This window comes from Rissa tridactyla, chromosome 6 (assembly GCF_028500815.1).
Source record: "Rissa tridactyla isolate bRisTri1 chromosome 6, bRisTri1.patW.cur.20221130, whole genome shotgun sequence".
Classification (NCBI taxonomy): domain Eukaryota; kingdom Metazoa; phylum Chordata; class Aves; order Charadriiformes; family Laridae; genus Rissa; species Rissa tridactyla.
In genome coordinates, this window is record NC_071471.1 from 55,144,916 (window position 1) to 55,170,084 (window position 25,169).

Sequence of the window (25,169 nt, forward strand, 5' to 3'; positions counted from 1 at the left end):
GGACAATTCCAGATTAGGGAAATATACATAATATAAAAATCTAAATATACAAGTTATGAAAATCACAATTTTTTGTTTGAATCGTACATGTTAGATTTCATTCAGTAATTTCATATAAGATCTGTCAAAATTATTTAATTTTTGCCTGGACAGTGGGCAGAAGTTACATATCTTAAAAAAAATACTGTGTGTAAATTTGAGTGACAGGAAAAAATATCTAGAGCGCACAGTTAACTCATTTTGCACCATTATTTTTTCTTTTGCTTTCCCAGGTTTTAATTGTAACTGTTTATTTACTCCATTAAAAATTATTTCCAACAAATGGCAAGTGTTTAAGAGGATTGTTAAAATTTTGCTCTATACTATTCTATGCGAAGCAGAAATCCACTGGGGCTCATTGAAGTTCTTTCTAGGTGTCTTTTCTGTAGCAGAAACCGTGTCTGAGACAAAGAATTACAAAATTATACATGTTTTGGATTTTACTTCCTCTCCACCTCCGCCACCACCATTTTCAGCTAAAAAAAGAGAGAAGGAAAGTAAAATGAGTATTTTCTGTTAATTTTAGCTCTTCTAATTTCTTCTTAAAAAGGTGTTGCTTCTATCATATGCATATTATGTGTGTTTGACCTTCTGAAAAGTGAATGTGCTTTCACTACTTGTCTGGGAAAATGGAATAAGAAACAATAACACATGCTATATATAGATATGTGTATATAGTGTAGGAGCTGATACCAACATTTCTCAAAGGACCAAACACACACTGAACCACTCTTACTGGAAAGTTTCAGTAGTTAAATATATTTAACTCTGTCCCACACATACAAAACTGAGGTATGCAAGCCATGCCAAAGAAATAAACTCTTGGATCAATATAATGTGAATCTATTTTTGAAGCAGATAATACAAAAACTTTAATTTGACCTAATTGTATAAGCCTTTATCCAACCCTGCATGAATCCCTTTGTAATTACCAATTAAGAGAGAGAGAGAGAGACTTTTTATGTTTGTTATCTATAGCTACTGATTCTGTTACTGTCTCTCTCAAATGATTCCACAGATGTTCATTGGTCATAGTTAAGATCCTTTCCATTTAATAAATTGCGTTTCATTTAAGGTAAGATACCAATATTAGAATTAAAACTTACATTTGAAAGCTGTGGATCACCATGTTACTAGGTCATTTTCGACCCTTTCCACCTGCATTGAAACATGTCACATAATCAGTGTCCTACCCTCTAATTTGTGGATATAATCAACACTATGTTCTAACTATGTATTTTATTTTCTTAGTTTAATACTGTATTCCGTTTTACTTTCTCTTCTGAACTTTCCACTGTAGTGGTTCAGCAAACATGTTTATTTTGTTTTCTGTCTACAGATTGGCTAAGAATAGCCAGGTCAGTGTGATCTAGAGAAACCGCTGTGGTTCAGCATGTATCGAATTATTGTTTGTATGAACTGACTTAACAAACCCGTGTATTTACGTGGCCTTGGTTTGACAGCGTCAGATCTGTTCTTCACAAATGTACATGGTTCATTCCAGTGCACATTTGAAAAGATGCAAAATAATTGACTTACATTTTGTGATACCAATTATGATATGCAAAGGTCAGATCCTTAACTCCTGTGAATCAGTCTGTCCATGCTTGCCTGTGTAAGGTTCCTTTTAGGAAAATTCTTCTTTCCTTAAGTCAGTGACTAAGTGATTCCAAAATACTAATGATGTAAGGTGGTCCTAATTTCAAGTGCGAGTAGAAATACCCGAGTCTTCCTAAATGTATAATTTAATTTTTATTTAAGAACTTTATGCTTAAGGGCAAAGGATAAGACTTTACTAACTATACTCTTTGCCAAGAAAGCAAATGTATAAGGAGGTTTGTGTTTTAGGGCCTGTGTTGTTTTTGTTTTGTTTTGCTGGTATTTCTGTGACGTTCAGATGCTAACATTCCAGTGTAAGGAAAGAGTACCTTGGTCATATTCACAACCAGCTAGTACTCAGCAATAAGTTAATCTTAAAAAATACAATATGATTAATTGTGAAAAAGTGTCTTAAAAATTAATTTGGGAGACAATGGGATGGGCATAATTTCTGTGAATGTGTGTGTAAGTGGTATCACAGTGTGAGTAAGCCAAAACATTTCTCGTAATTTTATTACAATAATAATATTTGATTCATTTTATTAAACATCTCTTTCAAAAATCTGCTTTGATTAAATAATGTAACTTACAGTACTTCAGCCACTTCATTTTTTTTTTTTTTTTTTTTTTAATTTTAGGCTAGTATAATTTATTTTAGGAGCCAGTAACTCTCTGGTTCCGCTAGTGTCCACACTCTGACAGTAACGTGATGGGGTGGCCTTGAGTAGCATCTTTTTTATGTGAAATGTGAAGAATACTCACCAGACACTGATTAACAAATAAATTATTCAGTACTGGTTTGTGTTTTAAAGATGTGAAACACACACTTAGAGTAGACTAACTTTTGTTTTTCAAACTAGCTGACAGTAAATCATTCTCTCATAACAACACACATTTTTGTTTTAATCTCTGAACCTTTCCAGTCATCTCAGCTGATTGGCAGAGCTGCTGACCTCCTGTTCCACATGCAATACAGAATAAAAACAACTGACTCATTTCACTCTTACGCTTGAGTGATAGGTTCTCAGTTTCTATACAATCAGATTCTCATTTGGGTTATCATATGCAGAGCCATACTTTCAATTTCAGAACCTGGGCTGCCTTAGGAAGATTAGTGTTAAATTTGTAATATGAGAGAGTGTGTTTCAGCCAAGAAACTGGTGGTAGGGAGCTAGAGCCAAAAGCTTTATCTTAAGCTTGGAAAAGAAGTGGGGATTTGCACTGCTTTTTTGTGTTCCAAATGCACACTATCCATTCCCATCTCTTTTCCTTATGCTTTTCATTTTCAACTCAAACAAAGCACCCAGATACGTTTGGGGCTGATGCCATACAGAATTTTGATACATCTCTATTATTTCAGGTGATTGCAGCATTCACAGATAAGTAAGTGTTTAATTACATTCAGTTTTAAGTCTTAAGACAGAATAAGTTTTACATTCCCTTCACTTTTGTGATGGTCATATTTTCTATAATTCTGCAGTTTAGAAGATGAGCTCAGTGTATTGGATTTGTTTACTCTTTAAAGGTTACATGTCTTCCAAGTAAAGATAAAGCTAATTTGGCTAATTCAGAACTTGCATACCACTATTATGAAGTTTAATAGCGTATTGTGCAAGTGTACTGCATGTGTGAATTTGAGAGACAGAGAATATGTTGACTGCCTTACAAATATATATAAATGAAAATTTTAGAAGTTACTTAACCTTTTTTGGCAGCTGCTTCTTCTTCCTTTTTCTTTTGTTCCTCAAGAACTTTCATCTTCTCTTCATATTCATCAGCTCTTGTTTTCCATTCAACCCTGTTGTTTTGAAGACCATCAAACATAGGTGTAATTTCCTTGTGAAACCTTGAGAATTCCTATACAAACAATTTAAATTGGTAAATTAGAAATTTGTAAACACTCATGATTTGTAAAGTCTGGATTTGTGGAAATACTGCTGCTTTGCAGAGAAAACATTAGCTTTAATTTTTCTATTAAATCTAATTCAGTGTATATACTAGATTGATTAATTTTATTTGATGTCACATTTTTTTCCAGCGCTTGTTCCATTTCTGGTTGTAGGTTTTCTGTACAAGAAAAAAAAAAATTAAAAGACATAGTGTGAGTACCTGCTGGTGCAAATTTGAAAGCATGCTCTTGGCCATGCAGTGGTGGCATATTATTGGAAATACTGTGTTGGGATAATAATGCCCGATTGTGCATAGTCAGTTAGAATGCACATTTTTAGCATCTTCCCTAATCACACATTTGATAGTCTGATTCATATAATACAATTATAACTATGATACATGGTATTTTATCATATGATTATCAGTATCAGGATATAATAAAAAAAGTCTAGTATCCTATAGTATATTCCAAGCAGATGAGGATGTATCTGAAGATGTTAAAATATGACATGTCACTTTTTTGCATTACATTTTGCAATAATATTAAAAGCTAGACAGGGATTAATAATGTTGGCATTTCAGTGCCTACAGAAGATAGAGAGTATCTGTATTTCCAGATTATTGCAAGTTTCCTGTTTCCTTTGCTGTGCCATTAACTGCTTTCTGTAACCATCCACATTTTGCATACTTAAATGGGACTGTGAAGAATCAAGCTGGGCTTTGTAACTCAGTCTTTCAAGGTAGTAACAAAATCTCAGCACCCTCAAGTTTCACTGAGATGTTCACTTTTAATGAATTTGCTTCACATCTCTTGAATTTGCTTTGTGGGAGCAAGACTGAAAAATTGTGGCAGTTGTGATAGTTGTTTACCCTGTGACCAAGAGTTCTGCTGCTGTCCAGAATTTTTTAACTGCAACAGTTTGTCACTAATTGTGCCATCAGAACTACTGCAGCGGGAAAACAAAAAAATTATTCTTACCTTGTACACAAATGTACACACAAAATCTATGAAACCAACTTGGAGCTTAGGTAGTTCATCTCCTTTGTTTCTGTCCATCATAGGCTGGAACAAAATAGCAGTAATTTAGAATGTGTAGATATCATGCTTTTCGGTATAATGATCCAGTAATATCATGAGACATTATCTAGTCAATGTTTTAATAACAGTTAATATTGCTTAACACAGTTAAATTATTTAGTACTTACAATTGGTTGTTGCTGTAGCACAGTTCGTTCCAGGTCACCTTGCTCCCAGAATTCATTTGCAACCATGAGGGCAACCTGAATAATCACAATTCAGTGGAAGTGTCAGCAGAAAGCAGTAAATTTAAATAAATAAAAGAACAAGGCTTTCCAGAAAATGTGAAAATGTTGATTAACCAAGAACTGGCATACTACTGTTTACTACTTAATAGTATTATTAACTTTCCTTCCACAAAGAGAGGACATATTTCTTGCTAGCTGTGTTATCTCTTGAGTAGTTTAAACCAGAAACATGGAGTTTTGGTCAAACGCAATGAAATTCTACTCTATAATCCCTGTAGAGACAGTCAAGCACTTCTTTCAAAAATTACAGACGCTCTCTGGTGTACTTCAGGCTTTTCCCACCGAATTATCTCTACCAATATTGCAGTGCATGCTAAGTAAATGGTAGATTATTATCAACAGGAACAAGACAATATTAGCAACATAACGGAATCTTCTAGCACCTGTAGTATGTATTACTTAGAAGGTTCCACAAGAATCTTGTTTAAAGGAACAGGATAAAGGATCTGGTTCCTTTAAGGCAAAGTGATGAGGTTCAGCATGATGGCCAGTAAGTACTGAAGTACTTGAAGTACTTAGGTACAAAGCAGTGTCACACTGTATTACAGAATGTATTTTTAGTGTGTTTAAGCTACTTTGAAATGGCACCAAGATCTACAGAATAGACACAGTTAATTCAAATCATACTGTTGTTAAATCTGTACCTGAAAAATACATGAAAAATAGCAAAAGTTGGATAGCAGAAAATAATTGTGATATCTAAGGGTAGCTAGGACTGCTGATGGAATCAAGGATGCCAGTTTTAGCTGAAGGCCAAGTAGAGAAGGGTGAAACAATTGTAGAGTGGCTGGGGAGAGGCATCATGGAACCCTTACACAGAAGGGTGACAGAAAAATAGAGGTTATTTTCTGGAAACACGGTTGAATGCAGATACTTAAACATCTATAAAATGATAATAAGTAATATTTTTTTAAATGATCACGCACCAAATAGGCAGTAGAAGAGAGAGCAAATGCAGTATTGTCTGTTCAAAAAGTACCTACCTTACTTTGCACTTCCCACGGCTTGGTTATAGCAGACAGGTCACATCCAGTCATCATCATAGCCCTTTGAAAACACAAAACAAAACAGGAGTATAGTTAGGACAATGATTAGAAAAAAGAAAAAAAGAAGTCTAGATCTTTTAAGGAATTTAGATACCTAAGATGCAGATGGATGCATATTTTGCACATTTTGCAAAGAATGTAGACATCTATTTCTAATTTAAAATCATGGTTGTGCTCATTGTCAGACAATAACACCAAGTCTTAATTTACATATTTAGGTGCCCAAATTCTTTTAAAATCTAGTCCTAGATAACTGATTGAATAAAGAGAAAAGTATTAACCACCTACATGATGACTTCTTTTTTGGTTGGGTCAATAGATATATATTTAATTGCCTCCTCTTCTGTTTCCATTTTTTCAATTGCATCCACGATCTTTTGAAACATAGTTCTTTTCCTGTTAAAACATACCAATAAACCATATATAGCTTCTGCATTAAAAATTAAATAGAAAACCATATTTCTGATATATATGCTTTTCCAAAGTAGTATCCTAGTCACAGTAGTATGAAAGTGACACCTTCTTCCTGTTTAACTCGAACTTTTCAGGTAGCCTAGAACATACAGATTTTGCTATGTACCACTGACATGTAAAGCAGTATGTCAGAATTCCTGACAAATAACTAACTAATTTGCTAACTCTTCATATTAAACTGGGGTGACATTCACATTTCTTTAGTATTGTGTTTGTTACTTCCTGTAACATAATGAATTAGGGAAAGTGAAGCAAATACTAATAAACGTTCTTCCATTCCCTCCCCTCAAAAATCCAAAGAACCACTAAGACAGACGTGACTGAGAAGAACTTTGAAAAAATGTGTCTTGCTATTGCTTAATTCGCATTTAGAATGAATGAAATATTGGAATTACTGTTCACCAAAATTTAATAACTGCTGTTGAACAACTTACTGAATTGTTTCCTGTCTCCTGGCTTTAAATTGTCCCAGTCATAAGACATCTGGACCAAAAAAAAAGGCTCCATATATCTTTAAGGAAAATATTCATTGTAAAACAACATTAAGTCAGTAACTTGGGAACGGGATGGACGATTTGATATTTGGAGTCTTTGGCATATTTAGTACTGGGATCAGTTGACGTCTGCAGTTTTGCTTTTAAACCAGCATCTTAATTTCCATGTCATAAGCATACTCCTGTTTAGTATGAGTAACTGTAGTACAGTACACTGAATATCACACATGCACACAACCTTACAATTAGGCTACAGAATCCATACTTCTGAAATACAGTGTTGGCTGTAACAAAAAGCACATTTGAATGACCTACTAAATACTAGTTGTTATTATATATATTTATGTGTTATCTAATTTGAAAACTTATAATGACTCTAAGAATGTCTTTTCTAACAAGAATTAGACTTAATTTTAAATATACTCTGTACTCTGCATATAAACAATGAAAAACTACAGTTATAAATTGCATAGGATTGACATTTTTTTCAGTAGGAAGTTACACAGAATTTAGTACTTACTTGAAATACAAAGCCAAGTCAGTTGCTATTATTGCAACTTCAAATAAGTGTAGAACAGTTTCAAACTGGCGCTTATTTAGGTTCTGGAAGATGTTTAAGCTCTGCAAGATGGAAAGTTTATGAATTCAATTCCTTTTATCACACTGGCTTTGGTTTGTACTATACAGGTTGTCTCAGAATAGTATAACAAAACTGGCCAAATACAGTCCCTAAATTAATGCCACAAATGAAAAAATATTCCATTGGTAAAGATGGCCCTTATTCACGGCTAATAAATGGCTAATTAGCTGTGTGAATGGTGGGTGGATCTCAGATGCTGCCCTCAGAGGCTGCACAAATAACTAAATCCACGGTGACTCAAAACAGTTGCAAGTCCTGCTATTGCCATATATAAATTCAAACCAAAGAAAACCACCTACATAGTAAAGGAATGGCCGTTCTTCATAATTTCTTTGCAGTTCACATTCCATAAACCTAATTTTCCTAGACTTTTTAAAGCTTCATGGTGGGCGCCTTTTCCACCTGTTCACTGCCTGCAGTGCTGTTCAGGACCTGCTGTGGTTAAATGCAATGGCCTTTTCCTCAGGCAAAGGGAATGAGAGCATCACACTCAGTGTTTTTCTAACTGTCCTGGTTTTGCTTCCTTCTTTCTTTGAGGGGACAATACCCGTGAGAGCACGGGGTGCAGTGACGCCGCTGTGGTGAGCCTCCAGAGATCGTGACAACTGCTCCAGCAAAGAGCAGGGGTTAGTCCCTGGTACCTCACATTTGAAATAGTGCGTCGCCATCAATAAAGGTAAAGATGGTTTCTGTTTGTTTGTTGGGTTTTTTTTTTAATCATAAATCTTCTGAGTTTTTTATGATCATTGTGCTACTGGTTAGTGTAAGAATTTATCCTGTGGCCTCACAAGGTCAGGAAATAGCACCACCACAGGAATTAGGAAATGAAAAATGAGGGTGGAAGTGGATGCCTGCCGTGCTGCTGCAAACAAGTGGGATGGAAGGGGCACGTGTGTTCAAGCCTTGCCTTTTAAATCTCTTATTTCCCCGCAAAATATGGTAAAGAGTTGTAAATAGTCTCTTCCCTTGTAGCCAGGGCAGAGCCAGGCTCCGCTGAGGGAAGGGTGGCTGACCCCTGCCAGCAGAGCAGGGCTCCGCGGGGCAGAGGGCCCTAGTGGGCTGCGCTGCCGCCATTTTGTTGAGCCTGAGGAGACCTCCCCACAGCTGCTGGGGAAGCGCAGCTGAGGGCGCCTGCCTAATTCAGGGAAGATCAGTAATGGGAGCTGCAGCAGATCCTCATGATATGGCCTCCGTGGTTTTAGCAAGGTAAGGTGTGGGTGGGGTCTGGCCTGGGGATGAGGGGGCTCTCCATAAGCTGCTCCATTCCTTTGCTCCTCAGCTGCCAGAGCCAGCAGCTGAACTCAGACCTCCTGAACCAGGGACAGCAGTTTGATTACAACATTTTGTACATATGTAATTGTATTTTCTGCTTTGGTTTCAACATCAGCTGTTTCGTGAAAAAGGTGTAAAAAACCTGAGTGTGAGTGAGACCCAGAGGAAAAGCTTTTCTGTCTTGAGTGAGTCTGTTTCTGGTGGAATTACTGGTGTTTCTCTAAAAGTGGACAATGCATTTGACCTAAGCTTCTGAATTTTAGCATAAGTTCTTAATCTGGACCTAGGGGAATGAATGAGACATGGTGAAATTTGGAACAACATAACTTAATTGCATCTTTTGTGTTGATCAGTGTGAGCAGAAGGTTCATGCAGACGTACCTCATCTTGCAGTAGGGTTTTACTGTACTCTAGGTGATGCCTTTCTAAAATGGAAGAGCCGTGAAGTTTTGCCAGTGGAGCAGCTGACCTGTTGAAAAAGAAGCAATTCTTTATAATATTTTGGAGGCTATGTTTTTGATTCAGGATTCGGATTTTTTTGATTAAAATGCTTATGATCTGCATATTCAATATTTTATTCTGTATATCTTAACCATCGGTATAATGTAGAGCAAAAAAGAAAAAACTTGCTTGCCTTCACTCTTGTGACTGAGTAATGATGGAAATTGGAGAGCACTGGATGTTCAGTGTCCACCAAAGTCAAAAGCATGGTTAGATGCCTCACAACTCAAAAACTCTTTTTTTAAAAACATGCCTCTGTTTTGTCTTGTATGTTCAGTTTTGTTGTTTGTTTAATTTACACACCTTCTGTGTACCTTAAAAACAACCTTTATGCATCTTTTAGTATTTATTGTGTGGCACAGCTTTTGAACTCTTGTCTGTCTATAATGACTGTGGGCCACGTCCCCTGTGATTCTAACTTACTGTAAGTTAAATCTAAGAATTAAACTCTAGCCTAATGGAGTTTAATTCCTCTAATACGCTTGGGCTCCTCCCCTCCCCCAAAATCACGGTTTTATGGGCTGCACAAGTCCTGACAGCTCAGCTGCGTTCAGTCTTGTTACAGAGCTCAAAGCATTCCTCTAACATTGGGCTAAGCTTCAAGCGCAGGAAATTCTGCGTCAGTCTACGGTAGTGAGAGGAAGGGAGAAGTGTCCTATGTACATAGGCTCCAGGTGGTTCTGCGTGTTTGGAAGTGTATTTTCCTCCTTTCTTCCTTTGGCTAATAACTCCATGCCTCAGATAACCCAAGGTGGATTGCTACATGCTACCTATATTTTCTGACTTGTGATAAGGACTCTCGTGGTAAAGCCTGATAACTTTTATAAACAGCTTTATTGCATGTAGGAAGATTTAAAACCTCCCTAAACTTACTTGGATGAGAGTCCATCTGCTGAATAAGAATCAGCATCTGTCATTCTCTCTCTCCTACGTCACATGGAGAATCCCTGAGAATAATCGGAAAATCCCCTCACGTCACTGCTCTAGCATGTGGACTGAAACACCTCTCTGGGGAGAAGTGTATCCAGGGTCATTGTCGGAGGATGTATCATTCTGGAGATACAGTTGGTGGGAAACTGTACTCATAAAATTATGGTTATAATCTTCTAGTACACGTGACATTCTGAGAAACCTGCGTTCTCCAGCTAGCACATAGAAACAAGTCCTAACATAAAATGTAAAAAGACTAAATGGTAGATTGTTCACTCCTCAGGAGAAGAATGGGTGTCACCATTATATGTAATGTTGTAATAAAAAGGTAAGTTTAAAATAAATTAATATTGTTTTATAATAAGCATCTACTAATTAATATTGTTTCATAACAAACAAGGGAAAAATCACAAAGAAATCCTTTAGAATATTTTCTCAGAACAAAAAGGATTGTGAATTGCAAAGCTTAACCTCATGATGTGTAGCTTACTGGCATGCAGACCCTGCTGCAGAACACAAACTTTTTAGCTCAGAATCCTGTATAACATGAGGAGATTACACCTCAGGACAGGACCTCCATCAGTCAGTAAACTGAGGGGGATGGGGCGGAACAACTGAGCTAGTCAAATCGTACTGTAGAAAACGGAGAAAAAGAATGCATCTTAAATCCTGTGTTCCTCTAAACTGGCCCTTGTCTATGTCTATCCCGAATCCCTCTCCAGAAAGGCGCTTATGCCCTGTCTTGAAAAAAAGTAATCCAGTTAGGGATTTTAATTTACTATTCTCATTTCTTTGTGGCCTCATGTGCATGAGGCTCTGCGACAATCCAATCATTGCAAGAGCTTACTCTCTCTTAAAAATGAATGGCAGCTCTAGGAGATCCTTCTAAGATTCCACTTTTGCATTTTGTCTTTGTGTTTCAGTTGTCATGGCAAATGCTCTGAGGCAGAAGTCTTCTGTAGGATAAATGTTCATTAATGCCAGATGAATATATACCTTATATTTTTGCAAGTTTTGACATGTTTTTTTCATTTGCCATTAAAAATAATACATATCCATATATTTGAGGATTTGTACTTACTTCATCTGATACAAGTTATTGGTCCCTCTGTGATCAATGTCATGGCAGAAAGCAGCAGCAACCATGGCAAAGGCTTCTAGATCAGTGTAGTATTTCTTTATTTTGCCTGTCTATAAAAGAAAACAGACAATTCTGAGTGTGCACCTCCCAGAATTTTCCTGTTGGAATTGAAAGGAAAACTAAGTAATGAATGTAAGGTTAATATTAGCAACATTACCATGAGCAGAGTAAACATTGTTTGTCCCACATTGAATCCATGTCGCCAGTTATGGTAAGTGATATCTCGATAACCCTTCCTGACTGTGTACATCCATCTGGTAAGGACCTATTACGAACAAAAGTGATTAAGACTGTGCTGTTAATTGAAACAAAATAATGGAATTCCTATAAAGTTACTGGAATATACTATGAAACTACTGTAATAATGTGCAAGTTCTATGAAAATAATTGTTTTTCCTTGAATTAAACATGGAAACAGCACATTGTTCTTATGTAAATTTGATTGATTTAATTCCTTTCATAGCTCACACAATTTCAGGATTAGTTTTAAGTCTTTATGACAAATACACAAATGTTTAATTAAGAAAGGAAGTTTGCTACCCATACCACTAATATTTTAGTATTGCCTACTTCTATATTAAAGTACCTACAATGAGGTATTTTTCTTCTATCTTAAAATAAATATAAACAAGACAAAATAAATCAGACCTCAGCTGGGACTTTGAACTTTTCAACAACATTTATCTCAAAGAACAGTCGTATTCCACAAGTTATCAGGCCATGCTCTGTAACAGGAAAGTCACTGAAGCGGAATTCATACAGTTCTAAATCTTTTGGATCAGGTAATTCTTCTTTCTGTTAGGAAAAGTCAAAAACACAAGTGTTTTTTTTCTGGCAAGCACAAAGTTGGGAAAACTTTTTTCTTTTCTGGCTTCAGTAGAAACATTGTCTCAGAACAGGATGCATACTATATCTTCAAATGCCTCAGGTTTCATTACAAACTAATGTGTATTAGGTTATGAAACATGATTGTGATACCGATAGCTTTCTTTTCAAAGAGGATAGGTAAAAGGCTTGGCCAGGCAGTGTTTCTTCCTACTCTGAATTCCAACACAATCTCTTGTGACCATCTCAACATTTCCTTAGTTCAGAAATCTCAGGTCATGGAATTTCTCCTTTCTGCTATGAAATCCTATGATTCTCCCGCTTTTAGTGATTAACTGGGCTGCAGTTAATCTTTTTCACAACCAAGATTATTCTTGCTAAGTATTGTTCTTCCCTTTTGAATCTTATGAACAGTGATGAATATAGTGACCAAAACCAACCTGTCTAGAACAAAACATTTTTTACTTTTACATTAAAATTAAGTATAACAACTTTTTTTTTTTTTTAAATAATAAAAGGCTTGCTTGCATGCCTACCTACCCATAGCCTTGTCTTCTCTTGGAGAGACTATAAGCAAGCAAAGATTCCTGTACATTTTTTAACCTCTGGAGTGCTGGTGGTTTGTTTCTGCTCCACAACCAACTCTCTAAATCAGTCCGTCTTACACTGTCTCCTGTGACAGTCTCTCTGTGTCTGTGACAGCCTACATACACTTAATAGACAAACCTGTGGGGTTGATTTGGCACATGTAAAGTAGACTGGAAAATCCTACAAGATCAGCTGTAAAAATTCACAAATCTTATTTGTGTTCTTGTTTGTCTGCTTGCAGTAGATTCTTGACTGCTTGGCTCTTGAATGATCTCAGTATATGCATGAAGTAAAAATTGTTGCAATGCTTAAATGTACAAAGCATATAGTATTCATGGTTATTATGGCTTACTTCAAAACCCTTAGAGTCATTTACTTTCTAGTGCTGTAGTTGGTGATGATTCTGTCCTAGTAATTGACTTGCTGTAGTTAGTTTACAACAGTCTCATCTGAACAATCCTGACCACTGATGAAAATGAGAGGTCATTTCAGAAGTAGCGGACTGTATAAGTGCATATTTTAAATTTCTTTAGAAGCTGTTTGGGTGACATTCAGGGATTTATCTCTCTGAAGAGCAGATACAGAGCTTCAGCCAACTCTTTCTTGTACTGAAGAACCTCCACAAAACGTATACTAAATTCTTACATGCAGAGAATATTAAAGTTAAGAAGCCTGTATTAAATGTAAATTGCCTATTTTGTATATGTTATATAGATTCATATTGAATAGCCTAACTGGTAATAGCAATATTAGTGAACTGTTCTATAACACTTTTCATCTGTGTATCCCAAAGCCTAGGGAGAGCTTTATTATATTTTAAAAGATATGCCCCAATCCAAACAAGAATTAATTCAGGAAAGTCTGATGCAACACAAAAAATAGTTTATATGATCACAATGACTCCCGTCCACCATAGTAGTTTATAAATGATCTCCATTTTATGGATGAGGAAAAAAGATGACCGAACATATGCATGTATTTCAACAAAGAAGGAAGGCTGAACATTCATGCAAAGATACTGCCTTCTTCCTGGGATTTTCCTTTATATCTACTCTGATCTGAGGTCAAGGACAAGGAAGTCTGGATCGCTGGTGTTTTAAGACCCATTACTTTTTGAATCATCAGATCTAGAAACACCTGCCTTATCCCATTAGCTATCTGGAATTCCAGCTCTTATAATAGGATAAAGCATTCGCCTGTAGCCTTGGCACTGCAGATGATATTAGATCTTTGAATTTTTGACTCTACAATGTTGAGAGAATTCATTTCAATTGCTTTTTGGACCTTTAAAAATTCACACTAGTGTTATGTTTTTACGTTCGGAGCCTGTAGCATAATAATCACTTATTGCTCTACCAGTGGAGAGATTTTTATAATTTTTATCTATTCATTTTTGCAATTCTTCATGCAGCTAAATTAAATTTATTTTAAATGGTATGTGAAGATACACATGCCCTGTTGATGTTTTTTGGTTTCACCACTTGTAAGATGTATGAGCATCTGTTTTGTGGGAGCCAGTAAAACCCTAACACCATTGCATTCTGGCATGCACATGTACATAAATAAAAATAGTTTAATGAGATCTTTTCCCTAAGGCTATGTCTACATTAGCAAATGTGGTGTAATAGGAGGAAATACGTGAAGTGGTTGGTACTGGAAATCAACAGATTTGTGTGTATTTGACCTTTTTTCTTCAGCCTAGCTCTGTTTTCATCCATTAACAGTGGGAGTTCATTCAGTGTTTTCCTGGAGCACATCTTTGAGTTTTGCTCCAGATAAACTAAGCCAGTGCATGTGGTCCAGGACTGCTCCACAAGAAAAACTGAAGTGCACTGAGGGGGCGCTTTTTTCTCCAAAAAGGCACCCCCATTCTAGAGTGAAATACTAAGGCAGCCAGAGGACCATATAGGCTGGAAAACAAATTTTTGTTTAGTAGTAGCAGAGTTTTAATTGATTAGGTCAAATTTATTTCGTCACTGTGAAGTTACTGATCACTGTCTTTGGAGTTCTCTGCCTAAGGAAATGCAGGAAAATTAATCTGGTAAAGTAAGTTTGTTCCACTGGACACTCCTGCTTGTGTTCTCTTACTCAAAGTGACCTTACATCAATGTCCGTTCTTTTATTTTCAAAATTAAATAAATTCATTTATAGGTATGGCACTGTCCCTATGGATATTTAAAGAAGTTAAACAGTTTAAATGTTAATTCATATAAATGTTTCTATATAACTCTGACTAGCCAAGTCTGACACACATTTGGGACTGAATGTTTCCCTATAGGTAACAATGGGGTCTGCACGTAGAAGAACCAAAGAGGTTGAAGATGTATTATTAAATCAACTCCATCTAACTTGTGGAACTGGTAGGTAAAATCAATTGTATTAATCAGGATTTGGCTATACACAACTTTTTCTATAATGATGACACATCACTATCTGATATAAACACACTACCATAATTTTCAGTTTAATGACTTACCAAAATCCTGATAAGATCCTTTTGATCACATTCTTCTAGACTATTTACATTCAATTTCTCCTTGTATTTCTAAAAATGAAAATGAGTAAGAAATTCAGGTTTTGTGTAGCAAATTTCCTACTTTAATTTTGTGACTGTGGACAGAAACTCACCAGTATAGATTCAACTTCAGAAGGGGTGGCCTTTGTCTGGTACATAAGCATTTCCTGAGCAATGTCTTTCCTGTTTTCAAGCTTGTTCATTTTGTCATAAGTGTCAGTATTTAAAACAGACCACCCCAGGAACTGTGTGAGAGTCTGGAACAAAGACAAAGAAAGTGAAGATGACACCATGACAATAAAATTGAACCGACAATTTGAACTTACTTTACTTAAACTCCAGTTTCTGGTAGTGCCCTTTGAAAACCAATGTGTAACTCTGTTAGAGGCCTTTACCCTCCATCAACAGGTTCTGTTAGCACCTAGCAGCTTTTAATGACGTTGTTTGTCTTAACCTCGTAATTAAGGGCCCATATTTCCATTTTGTATACAGGACTTTGAGGCATATGAAGCTGAAGTTAGCTGAGTGAACTTGAATACACTGTGTAGCATCGTATCTTGCCCAAGTGCATGTGATCATGAATGCTCTGTGAACTCCCATGATCACAGGCATGATACCCATTGGCAAGCAGCACACCTTACCTGCTTACCCACTGCTAATTAGGAGATGCTGACCATCACTGAAAAGTGATTAAAAATAAAATTGTATCTGACTTTTGTTCATTATTGAAATGTAAATGATCTCTCATAAATTTTCATGTTCCTAAAGAGAAATAAAATTTCTGATTCTTAAGAAACTATAGTGAAGAGGATAGACATTTGGTTAGGCATTAATAAAGATTCTTTGAAAATTTTCAGACATTTAAAAATGATTTTTTACAGGAATATTTTTATTAACATCATATGGCTCCTTAAAGCCTCTAATCCTATTAAGCTTACTTCAATGATCTGTTCATCATACTCGTCAAAAGGTTTTCCATCTTTCCTATTGTAAAATGTTGCAACTCCCACAATTTCTTCTTTTTTGTTGACAATAGGCAATGACAGGACATTTTTGATAACCCATCCAGTCTCATCCACTGGTCCTTTCTGTAGGAAAGCCAAAGAATAGGAAATAGTGTGTATTTCTTTTAAAGTAGTAATACAGGTATTGATATAGGCGATGCAACACTAAGACCTGTGCATCACAAACAAAGGAGAAATTATTATATATAATCAACAGTATAGTAAATTATATTATATATAATATAAATTATTATATATAATCAACAGCCTATTTTTCTGCAATATCTATAATTATTAATATTACTGGAATTACCTGAAATGAGAAATATTCATCTGCTGGTGCATTCATCATGTTACAAATCTGCAGCATAAAGAAAAGGAGACATTGTTTAAATGGAATATAATGTGTACCCAGTCTTGGCCTGATATTTTAAAAAGGCATATTTATTTTCGAAGCTAGTAACAGTGAGCACCTGAGCTAGCTACAGAAATTAAAACTTCCCATTAAGTTAGATGTGGTTATTCTAACAGATGTCATTCTGGAGTGCTCGTAGCAAAGTCCCTTGTGTATGATGTCTCACAGCGCATAAGCATAATGGTTAACAAAATCACTTCCAGTTTAAAATGGCATGAGGGTTTATAGAAAGAAATAACTGATTGCTAAAGTCTCTGTCCTTACTGCTATTAAAAATGCCATAGGATTACAATAACTCTCATACATCACAACTTTGAATTACGTACATTTTCTATGCAAGAGATAAGAAAAAAAGAAAATTGTAAAACTGTGTATATGATGACTTTCTTACTTTGACATTTTGTTATGAGACTTAGTTAGCACACCTGTAAAGTGACATCAGATGCACACATTATTCCTCCGATGTCACCACAACCAGAGGAAAATTTTCATGATGTTTTGGGCTGAGCGATTGCCTCCATCCAGACTACTGATTCACATGATTTCACTGGGAACCAATGACACTGGAAGTAGCATGGTATTTTTATACAGGTTCTTGGTTGTGGGGAGGTTTGGGGGTTTTTTTTGTTCAATCAGAAGAACTGCATAAACTAAAACTTTTCATTTTTACTTTTGCTATGAACTTACAAATCCATTTTCAGCAACATATGTTGGCAATCCACTGACAAGACACCAGTGATCTGCTGGAGGTGTCCTTTAGGGAGACAATGAAATTAAATTATTTCTGCAATACAGACATGTTATTATTCTCTCAGCAATACATCTAATTACCACACATTCACAAGCTGCCAATGAATACTCACGGAATAACTTTGATTTCTTCTTTTCCATGTAAAATATAGTCAATAATCTTATAAAAGTTGACTTCCTAAATAAAAAGAAAGAATTACGTAGGTGACCTGTACAGCTTCAATGTCAAAATTAAGATTCATAAAAAGAAAAATTAATATCCTCACTCGTCCATCAGGTGTCTTGGGGCCTTTGTAAGGCTCTGCCTCCCCCAGCCGGATTGGCCACTCATCATAGAACTCCTGAGAAAGTGATAAACAGGGTTTACCAAAATGAAAAAACAAACCAAAACAAAGCAAAACCAGTTCTGTGTTCATAGATAATATGACATATGTGGATAGCAATTTTATTTTTCCTTCTCCATAGCTATACTAGGTGGTCACATTTCAGACAATATTAAGAAAACGTTGTTAAATATATTCCAGGCAAGAAATGTTAGCCAGTAAATTGCAGGCTAAACTGAAGCTTATCTCTGGATGGTTGTACAGCTTAATTGTTGTTTTAGAAGGCAGGTATTTACAAAGCAATAATCAGACCTGCAACTGTCTCTTCTACCCTTTCTCACATGAGTATGAGAAATCTCACAATATGAAAAATTATTTCAGAATTTGCCTTTATGTTTATCATGGTTGTATCCTTTGCCATGCTTATGTTTTGCATGTAATTTTTGTAACATGGTTAGATTTTATATAAATTATCCCAAAGGGTTAGAAAGCATGGTAACTTTTTGTCTTGGAGAGACATGCACGAGAAATATCCAGAACAAATGAATTAGAAGGATGGATTTTATAACTTAAAGTTAGGAGCAGCACTTATCTAGCAAGTAGACAAAGTGATTGTTACCTTCTCTTTAGTCATGTCCAGCAGACCAACAGAGTACCTTTCACAATTCAAATACATTCGAATAGTATACAGTGCTTTGTGAAACTGCCGTTCTATATCTGTTAGCTCTTCAAACACTTTGTTGGCAGACCACAAAAGCATCTATTTACAACAAAAGAGAAAGAGGGTAAATGTTTGCAACACTAAGAAAACATAAATATATGAATCCTGGGCATTCCAGAATAAAATTATAAGCTGCATTACTATTATCAAATAAAAGAATTAAATAGATGCTATCCTTACTTCAATAAGCTTGCAAGAATATAAAATAGTGGGAATAATAATGGTTTCACACAAACACGAAGTATTATCATTAACAAATTCCTCTATACCTGACTTCTTCGGCATTCAATATTGTAGAGATATGCCGTATGATGATGTCTTAGGGCCAAAGATATAAAATTGAGGTATTTTTTAAAGACCTAAAAATGACAAAGAGCAAAAATAAGACAAAAGTGTCAAATCAAGAGGTAGATTCACTCAAACTACTTGTTGAACTAAACAGCTCTACTGTGTGTGATATTTGGGGTTATTACCTCTTCATCCTCTTTTGAGAATTCAGTGGCATTTAATTTGTTGAGTGCCATCACAACAGCAAGCACCTCTTTACCCTGCATAATTGGGGTTGCCAACATATTGAGTGTTGTATAACCAGTTTTTTTGTCCAGAAAGTCAGAAAAATGGTTGTTCTGAAAGAAAAAAAAACAAAACAAAACACAAATGAAACGCATAGTTACCATGCCAAAAGCAAATGATCATGTAATTTGATAATTTATGTTTGGAATGCTATGAGCACAGTTTCACAGTGCAGTAGGTTTATACTTGCAAAAAACCCCACTATCATTATTTAACCCAATCTTGCAGCGTTATATGTACGACCTTAACTTAGGCATTGGTAATGAATACAGCTTCTGAAGCTAAGTTCTGTGCAGGTTTTTATTAGAATGATGAGGAATTTGAGGATTTAAAAATATGTGAAAATCTAGAATAAAGGAGAGAGTAATATGACTTTGTGGTTACCTGAGAGTCTAATACATGTGGGTTGCATGTAAGAGAATGACTTCATAGCTATGTTAATATCTCTTATTATTTAGTTATTTCTGTAGATAAAATTCATTATACTGTCCCATTACACAGTGTTTAAACTACCATCTGTCCTGAATGTATATGGCTAAAAATGCTTCTGACAGTCACCCCCAGCAGGTATGCATCTGGATGAACCACTTCTTATTCCTTCCTGTCTGACAGACTCCCATTCCTGCTGCTCCCAGTCCAACATGCTCTTCTGGTGAATGGGAGGGTGTAGGACTGCGGCATTAGGACACAGAGCTGCCTTTGTTGGGTGTGTGTGATCCTGTGGGAATGAGACCACATGACTAATGAATGAGCTACAACTAACTACTCCATCAATTTCATCCTTGAAACTGAGTGCTGAGGAGGGTTTACTAAAAGCTATTCTTTTTCATTCTTTTATGTAAAAGCTACTGGGAAGCTAGTTCATGTTTCATGGAAAGCTGTTTCATTTCCTCATATCAAAGAAATTTTTGGGTTTTTCTTTGAAATGCTTTAGTGTTCTCTAATTTAAAAAAAGGATTTGAAATTCATCAGGGAAATCTGTTTGTCAAGGGTTGTGTTTTGTGATGTTCTTATGATAATATATCTAAATGAGCTGAGTTATGAGTTTAGGGATTGAAATCTGTCAACATGTGCATACTGAGAAATGACATGGTTCTAGTAAGCAGCTAAAATAGCCAGATTCTGTATTTATTGAGCCTCTTCCATTACCTCGCATCTGCCACTTCTAACAAGTCAGTGCTCAAACTACTTCTTCAGAGCAATGAGCACTCAAGTCCTGGTCCACACTCAAATTCGGCCTGAATTTCCTTTAACAGGTATACTTCTTATTTCTGAAGGTGATGAGCGGTTGGTGCTAAATGAGAATGCCAAGAGGTGGCGAGTGGCCTGGTAACCAGGGAAGGTCAGACTACATTCCAACACCATGGATAGGAATTGCAGCTGGCCAGAGGGAGGCCAAAGGAGTCCTGTTTTAAGGACATCCATCCAGAACCAAGACTCCCAAACCTTACCAACCCCTTTCTGTTAGCAAGTATTTGTGAACCCACTTGTAAAGTGACTGACTTGTTACTGCATGTCTACCCGCAGAGCTGATACATATTACTGCTATTAATTACTGCATTAGCTTAGGCAGCCAAGATCTGCGTGGTAGATCTCAAGGTCTCTTCCTTGCCAATGAGCTGGAGAATGTTGCAGGCTGACACATAGTGGAATTTCTGCTTTCATAATTTAAATACAAAACTACTTAAACAAACAAACAAAAAGAATAATAAAAGTAACCAATATGTTTTCTGTGTAGTTCAACGTATCAGGCTGTATTTGGGTTCCTGGAAAGTGTAGCCAGTTCTGAATATATTGTCTAAGTGAAGAGGAAATGTTTTCTCCGTTTCTGTCAAATTTTCCCTGAGTGGTTGTTTTCTGTTTCTCTCGGAGAATAGTATAGGGGTATCTCACTTAACAGACATCCAGGGAAAATGCTAGTCAACCTGTCTCTTCTATGTAACAATCAAATGCTGTCCTGTAGTCTGCTAAACAAGTATGCTATTAGTGGAAATATTTTATTTTCTCTGAGATGTTTTACCTACTGACAGAACCATTCTGGTTTTGTGTGTGTTTTGGGGCTTCAGGAACAATTTCTGAATCTCTGACTGTTTTAGCTATTCAAAATAAAGTAAATCAGATAGAGAATTTGACCCTGCTTTGTAGTTCCTCTGCCTCACTAAGAACAACTAGCATAATGGTGAGGCCCAAGTTCCTGATTTTAGAGCGCTGTATGCTGCTATGAGGGAATAAATAAAAATTTCAGACACTCCTGGATTTCTGCATACTTAAAAGGAACCTGTATACACAAAGTGAGCTGAATCAGCAGGACACAGATGCTGAGTTGTAATTTGTTTAATAACTCCAGACTAAAGGTACAAGCAGTGGTGTTCAGAGTGTTCAGAAGAAGCACTTTGGTTATACAATTTTTGCAGAGGATAGAAAAATTTTAAAGAATGCAAGTCTGTGTTAATAAACAAAAAGTTCACTAACCACAAGCCATCCTAAGTTGTGCCTAGATAGTGCAATGCAGAAAGATATAAATACCTCGTAACACATTGGCAGTGTTCCCACAGCATATACGAAGACTCCTATCGCACATGATTTGCATATACAAGCAAAAATTTGTGCTTAGATTTAGACTTTTCATTATTGAATATTTTGCACATAATTGCTAGTTTTAAAGCCTTTATTTCCAATCAAGGTTTTAAAATATTTTCTCTTGAGAACATAATCTGCTTCTGTTTTCAAAGAACATCACTTTTCACAATGTCTGGAAAATCATGTTCATAGGCAAATAAGCTAGAAATATGCTCTGCAGTACCAGAGCCAGAAGAGCATCTTGGTGCTCCCATGGATATATGAATGTGGACACTTAGTCTATTTGAGCCTGATCTTTTGAATCCAACCATCTTTCAGAGCAAGATTTGAACTTTCAGCTCTAAGATAAATCATAAAAATAGGCTTTTAAAAAAGTGAGGGAAAGGCGATCTATTGATAACTCTAACTGTAGTATATTTGCAAGCATTTTCTACTAGCTTTGTTTAAAGCTAAACACAGCTATTTACTGTACAATGATCAATTCTGTAGATTTATCCTAAGATGCGCAACATGCACTAAGCTAGCACCAGCATACAGGGGTGGAAAGTCAGGACGCCTCTTTGTGTTCATTTTTCTGTTATAGATAGAAGGTAATAGGAGAGGGGTTTGAAAAGCTACTATGGATCTAGTCACTTAAAATTATTAGCTAATTCATGTTTCTTCATTCTCTAAACCATGAAACCAGTTTTGTCTCACTGTAACTTACCAACACTACTACACATTATTATTATAAACCTCTTAACAATGAAATATCAATATAATGCTCTATGTTCAGATCATTTGGCCTCAACTTTTCAATTCCTTTAAGTTTCAGAAGCCTAATTTCCATCTCATAGTTAGCAGTGGAATTTATGAAATCAGAAGTCACTGTTGTGAAAACAGTGTGATTACACCTCTGTGAAAGTGAAAAATAAGCCCATTCTTTCTAAAAATAATTTTTATTTTCTTCATATAGCAGTTACAAATAAACTTGCTTACTGAGACTATACTACATCTGATTATGAATTGTAGCTACCCAACTATAAGTTCATATCTGTAATAAAGTAAAATAAATGTAAATGAGAAAAACTCGCTCCCTGGGAACAACAGGCATTTGGAGAAGAAAGTTAATTTTTAAAGACTACATGAGTAGATGATACTTTATGATTATGTAAGGTTTTTTTAAAAAAATCAGTGGTGCTTTATTGTATCTGAAAAGTTCTTATTGATGGACTGTTCAGAAGAAGGAACCATCTTGTCTCTCTTATTTCATGGCTCTCCTGCAGATCTCAGTTCCTTTCTTAGGAGTGGTATGTTCTTCTATGTTTCCTTTTACCAGTTTTTAAGGACCTAATTTATTTCATGATGAATTCTCCTTCGTTGGCAGATTTTAGATATCCCACAGTTCTTTAAGCAAACTATGAAAAAGAGCTCTGCAAAAATTTCTAACCTTTCACAGGCTTTATTCTATGGCAAGCATAAAAAACAATGAAGACCATCATTCTAATATTCATTACATCACCCAAATCACGTTATCTTAGGATTTGCTACACTCGCTCCAGAACACCGAGCTAAACCTTGAGACTAATGACAGAATGCAGCCTGAGGCAAGTGAGTTTGACACTATTGGAAACTCCAGGTCAAAGTCAGCAGTGTAAATTATTTGCTGAGTGTAAATTTAATCAGAAAATGCAAAAACTATTGTAAACAATGAGATAGGGTAACCCTTGTTATTTTGGTTTCCATTGCACGTGCAAAAGTATGTAATTTGTACAAATGCAGGAAAGACTGAGAAATGGACAAGTGTGAAAAGCAATTAAAAATGAAAGTATAAGGGAACAAGGATCCCTCTTTCCTGTTCGGCTAGTCAGGGTGAAGATTCACTGCTCTGGTTCATTTGAGGTAATAGGAAGAGCAGCTCAATAGTGTTAGTACCAAGGCTTCTCACATCTCCAGTATACTTGTTATTCCCAATTGCTTTTCATTTAGCACACTGTCAGCATGTTCATTACACATGGGCTTTGAAATGTTAGGAAATTAGACTATCCCATAAACCTTTGCTTATGGGAGACTTGCTAGGAAGCAGCATGATGTAGTTTTGTTTATGTCCCACAGACGACATTTAGACCTTGGTTTTCATATCATCATTACTCCTATTCAAAAAACTCTTACTGTTTCTTCTTCTGTCGACTCTGAGTGACATGTCAGTATCTGCTGTGCAGTCTACCTCTCCATTTTGAGTTTGGCAAAGCGTATCAAATATCACACTTAAGGAGAAATGAGAAGACTTAATCCTGCATCTGAGGAGATAGTGTCAAGAGAGCAGACAACTGTTTTCCTCCATCTCTTTCCTCTTGTGAAGCACAGAGGAAGAATGGCTTTCTGGGACCCATTGCAGCTATGACTACTTTGCTCATGTTGGGCCAGAGGTTCTGGGTTGGACAGATGAGCTCAGGCTGGTCAAAATACATCATCCTTTGGATGTAAGATGACCAGGGGTGGGTCTGGAGCACTACTGGAACAGGAACCACAGAAACCTCTGACATCAGGAGCTGCTGTCACGCTCTTAGCATTATCACACATTTATTTGCATATCTTTACATGTTTCTGTTTTCCTTTCTGGTAGCCTTGCAATATTTTCTCCTATACTGATATTTTCTTCTCCCACAGCTTGTCTTGCATTGGTTTCTCAGCCAAAATTTTTTGCCGCTGAGTAGGTGGTATTGGTGTGCCATATTGCTTCATCTCTTATTTCTGCTTATCCTAATTTCAACTTACAAATATTTTTTTTCATAATGATATAATTGAGTATGAATGGAAAATAAAAAGCACCTATCATCAGCTATGAAAATGTCATCAGTCTGATTCAAAATCAAAACTAACTAACTAAATGAGTTTGCCATTCATTAGGGCACACTCAAAAAATCCCATACTGTCAGGGATGTAAAACAACTGCATTTTGACATGTAACTTACTAGCATTGCAGAACAAATTGACTTTGATATCTTCAAGATCACTAGAGTTTTGAAACAAAATCAAGTAGAAATTAAGATATATTTAACAGCATTTGGGGGTTGAACTTTTCAGTCATGTCATTGAAATGTCTGCTTGTTATTTATCATATGTAGTGTCTATTTTGCAACTTTTAAAAATTGAATCTGTGTTATATTGCTTGAAGCTAAAAATTTAGATTTTCATTTTAGTTTTTAATATTAATTTTTTCTTCAATTTTGGGAGCTTTCTTCTTTTAACAGAAGTCAAGTGAAAGAAAGAACTAAAAGTTTGGGTTTTTCTTCGGGAAGGCACGATTAATATAAATTTATTCCTGTGTTAAAATGTTTTCTTGTAAGTTGACTGAATCTTTGTCCTTATAACAGATTGAAACACATTTCCATTTTTCCAGTTAATATTTACTATATTCAGTGTGAGTTTATGACAATCTGTTTTTTATTATCAAGATGATAAGATAAAATGGAGGAGCAGACATTAACATTTACAATGCAAGTTCTTCCCAGGTAAAAGGCTACCTCTCAGTTTTTTCCCC

General features: G+C 35.9%; 1 protein-coding gene across 1 annotated transcript in view; it reads right to left on the reverse strand.

The window, feature by feature from the left end:
* Window positions 1-453: 453 nt before the first annotated feature.
* PDE6C (phosphodiesterase 6C) overlaps window positions 454-25,169 on the reverse strand; it is a 29,379-nt gene continuing 4,663 nt past the window's right edge. The window contains exons 2-22 of the mRNA XM_054204927.1: window positions 18,967-19,119; window positions 18,763-18,852; window positions 18,392-18,532; window positions 17,716-17,790; window positions 17,563-17,627; window positions 17,387-17,453; window positions 16,598-16,645; window positions 16,219-16,368; window positions 15,394-15,537; window positions 15,242-15,310; window positions 12,001-12,147; window positions 11,510-11,617; window positions 11,293-11,402; window positions 9,162-9,249; window positions 7,389-7,489; window positions 6,189-6,296; window positions 5,838-5,901; window positions 4,735-4,809; window positions 4,508-4,591; window positions 3,342-3,495; window positions 454-515 (exon numbers count right to left, since the gene is read on the reverse strand). Coding sequence (XP_054060902.1) covers window positions 454-515; window positions 3,342-3,495; window positions 4,508-4,591; window positions 4,735-4,809; window positions 5,838-5,901; window positions 6,189-6,296; window positions 7,389-7,489; window positions 9,162-9,249; window positions 11,293-11,402; window positions 11,510-11,617; window positions 12,001-12,147; window positions 15,242-15,310; window positions 15,394-15,537; window positions 16,219-16,368; window positions 16,598-16,645; window positions 17,387-17,453; window positions 17,563-17,627; window positions 17,716-17,790; window positions 18,392-18,532; window positions 18,763-18,852; window positions 18,967-19,119 — 2,103 coding nt within the window. The remainder of the gene's footprint in view (window positions 516-3,341; window positions 3,496-4,507; window positions 4,592-4,734; window positions 4,810-5,837; window positions 5,902-6,188; window positions 6,297-7,388; window positions 7,490-9,161; window positions 9,250-11,292; window positions 11,403-11,509; window positions 11,618-12,000; window positions 12,148-15,241; window positions 15,311-15,393; window positions 15,538-16,218; window positions 16,369-16,597; window positions 16,646-17,386; window positions 17,454-17,562; window positions 17,628-17,715; window positions 17,791-18,391; window positions 18,533-18,762; window positions 18,853-18,966; window positions 19,120-25,169) is intronic.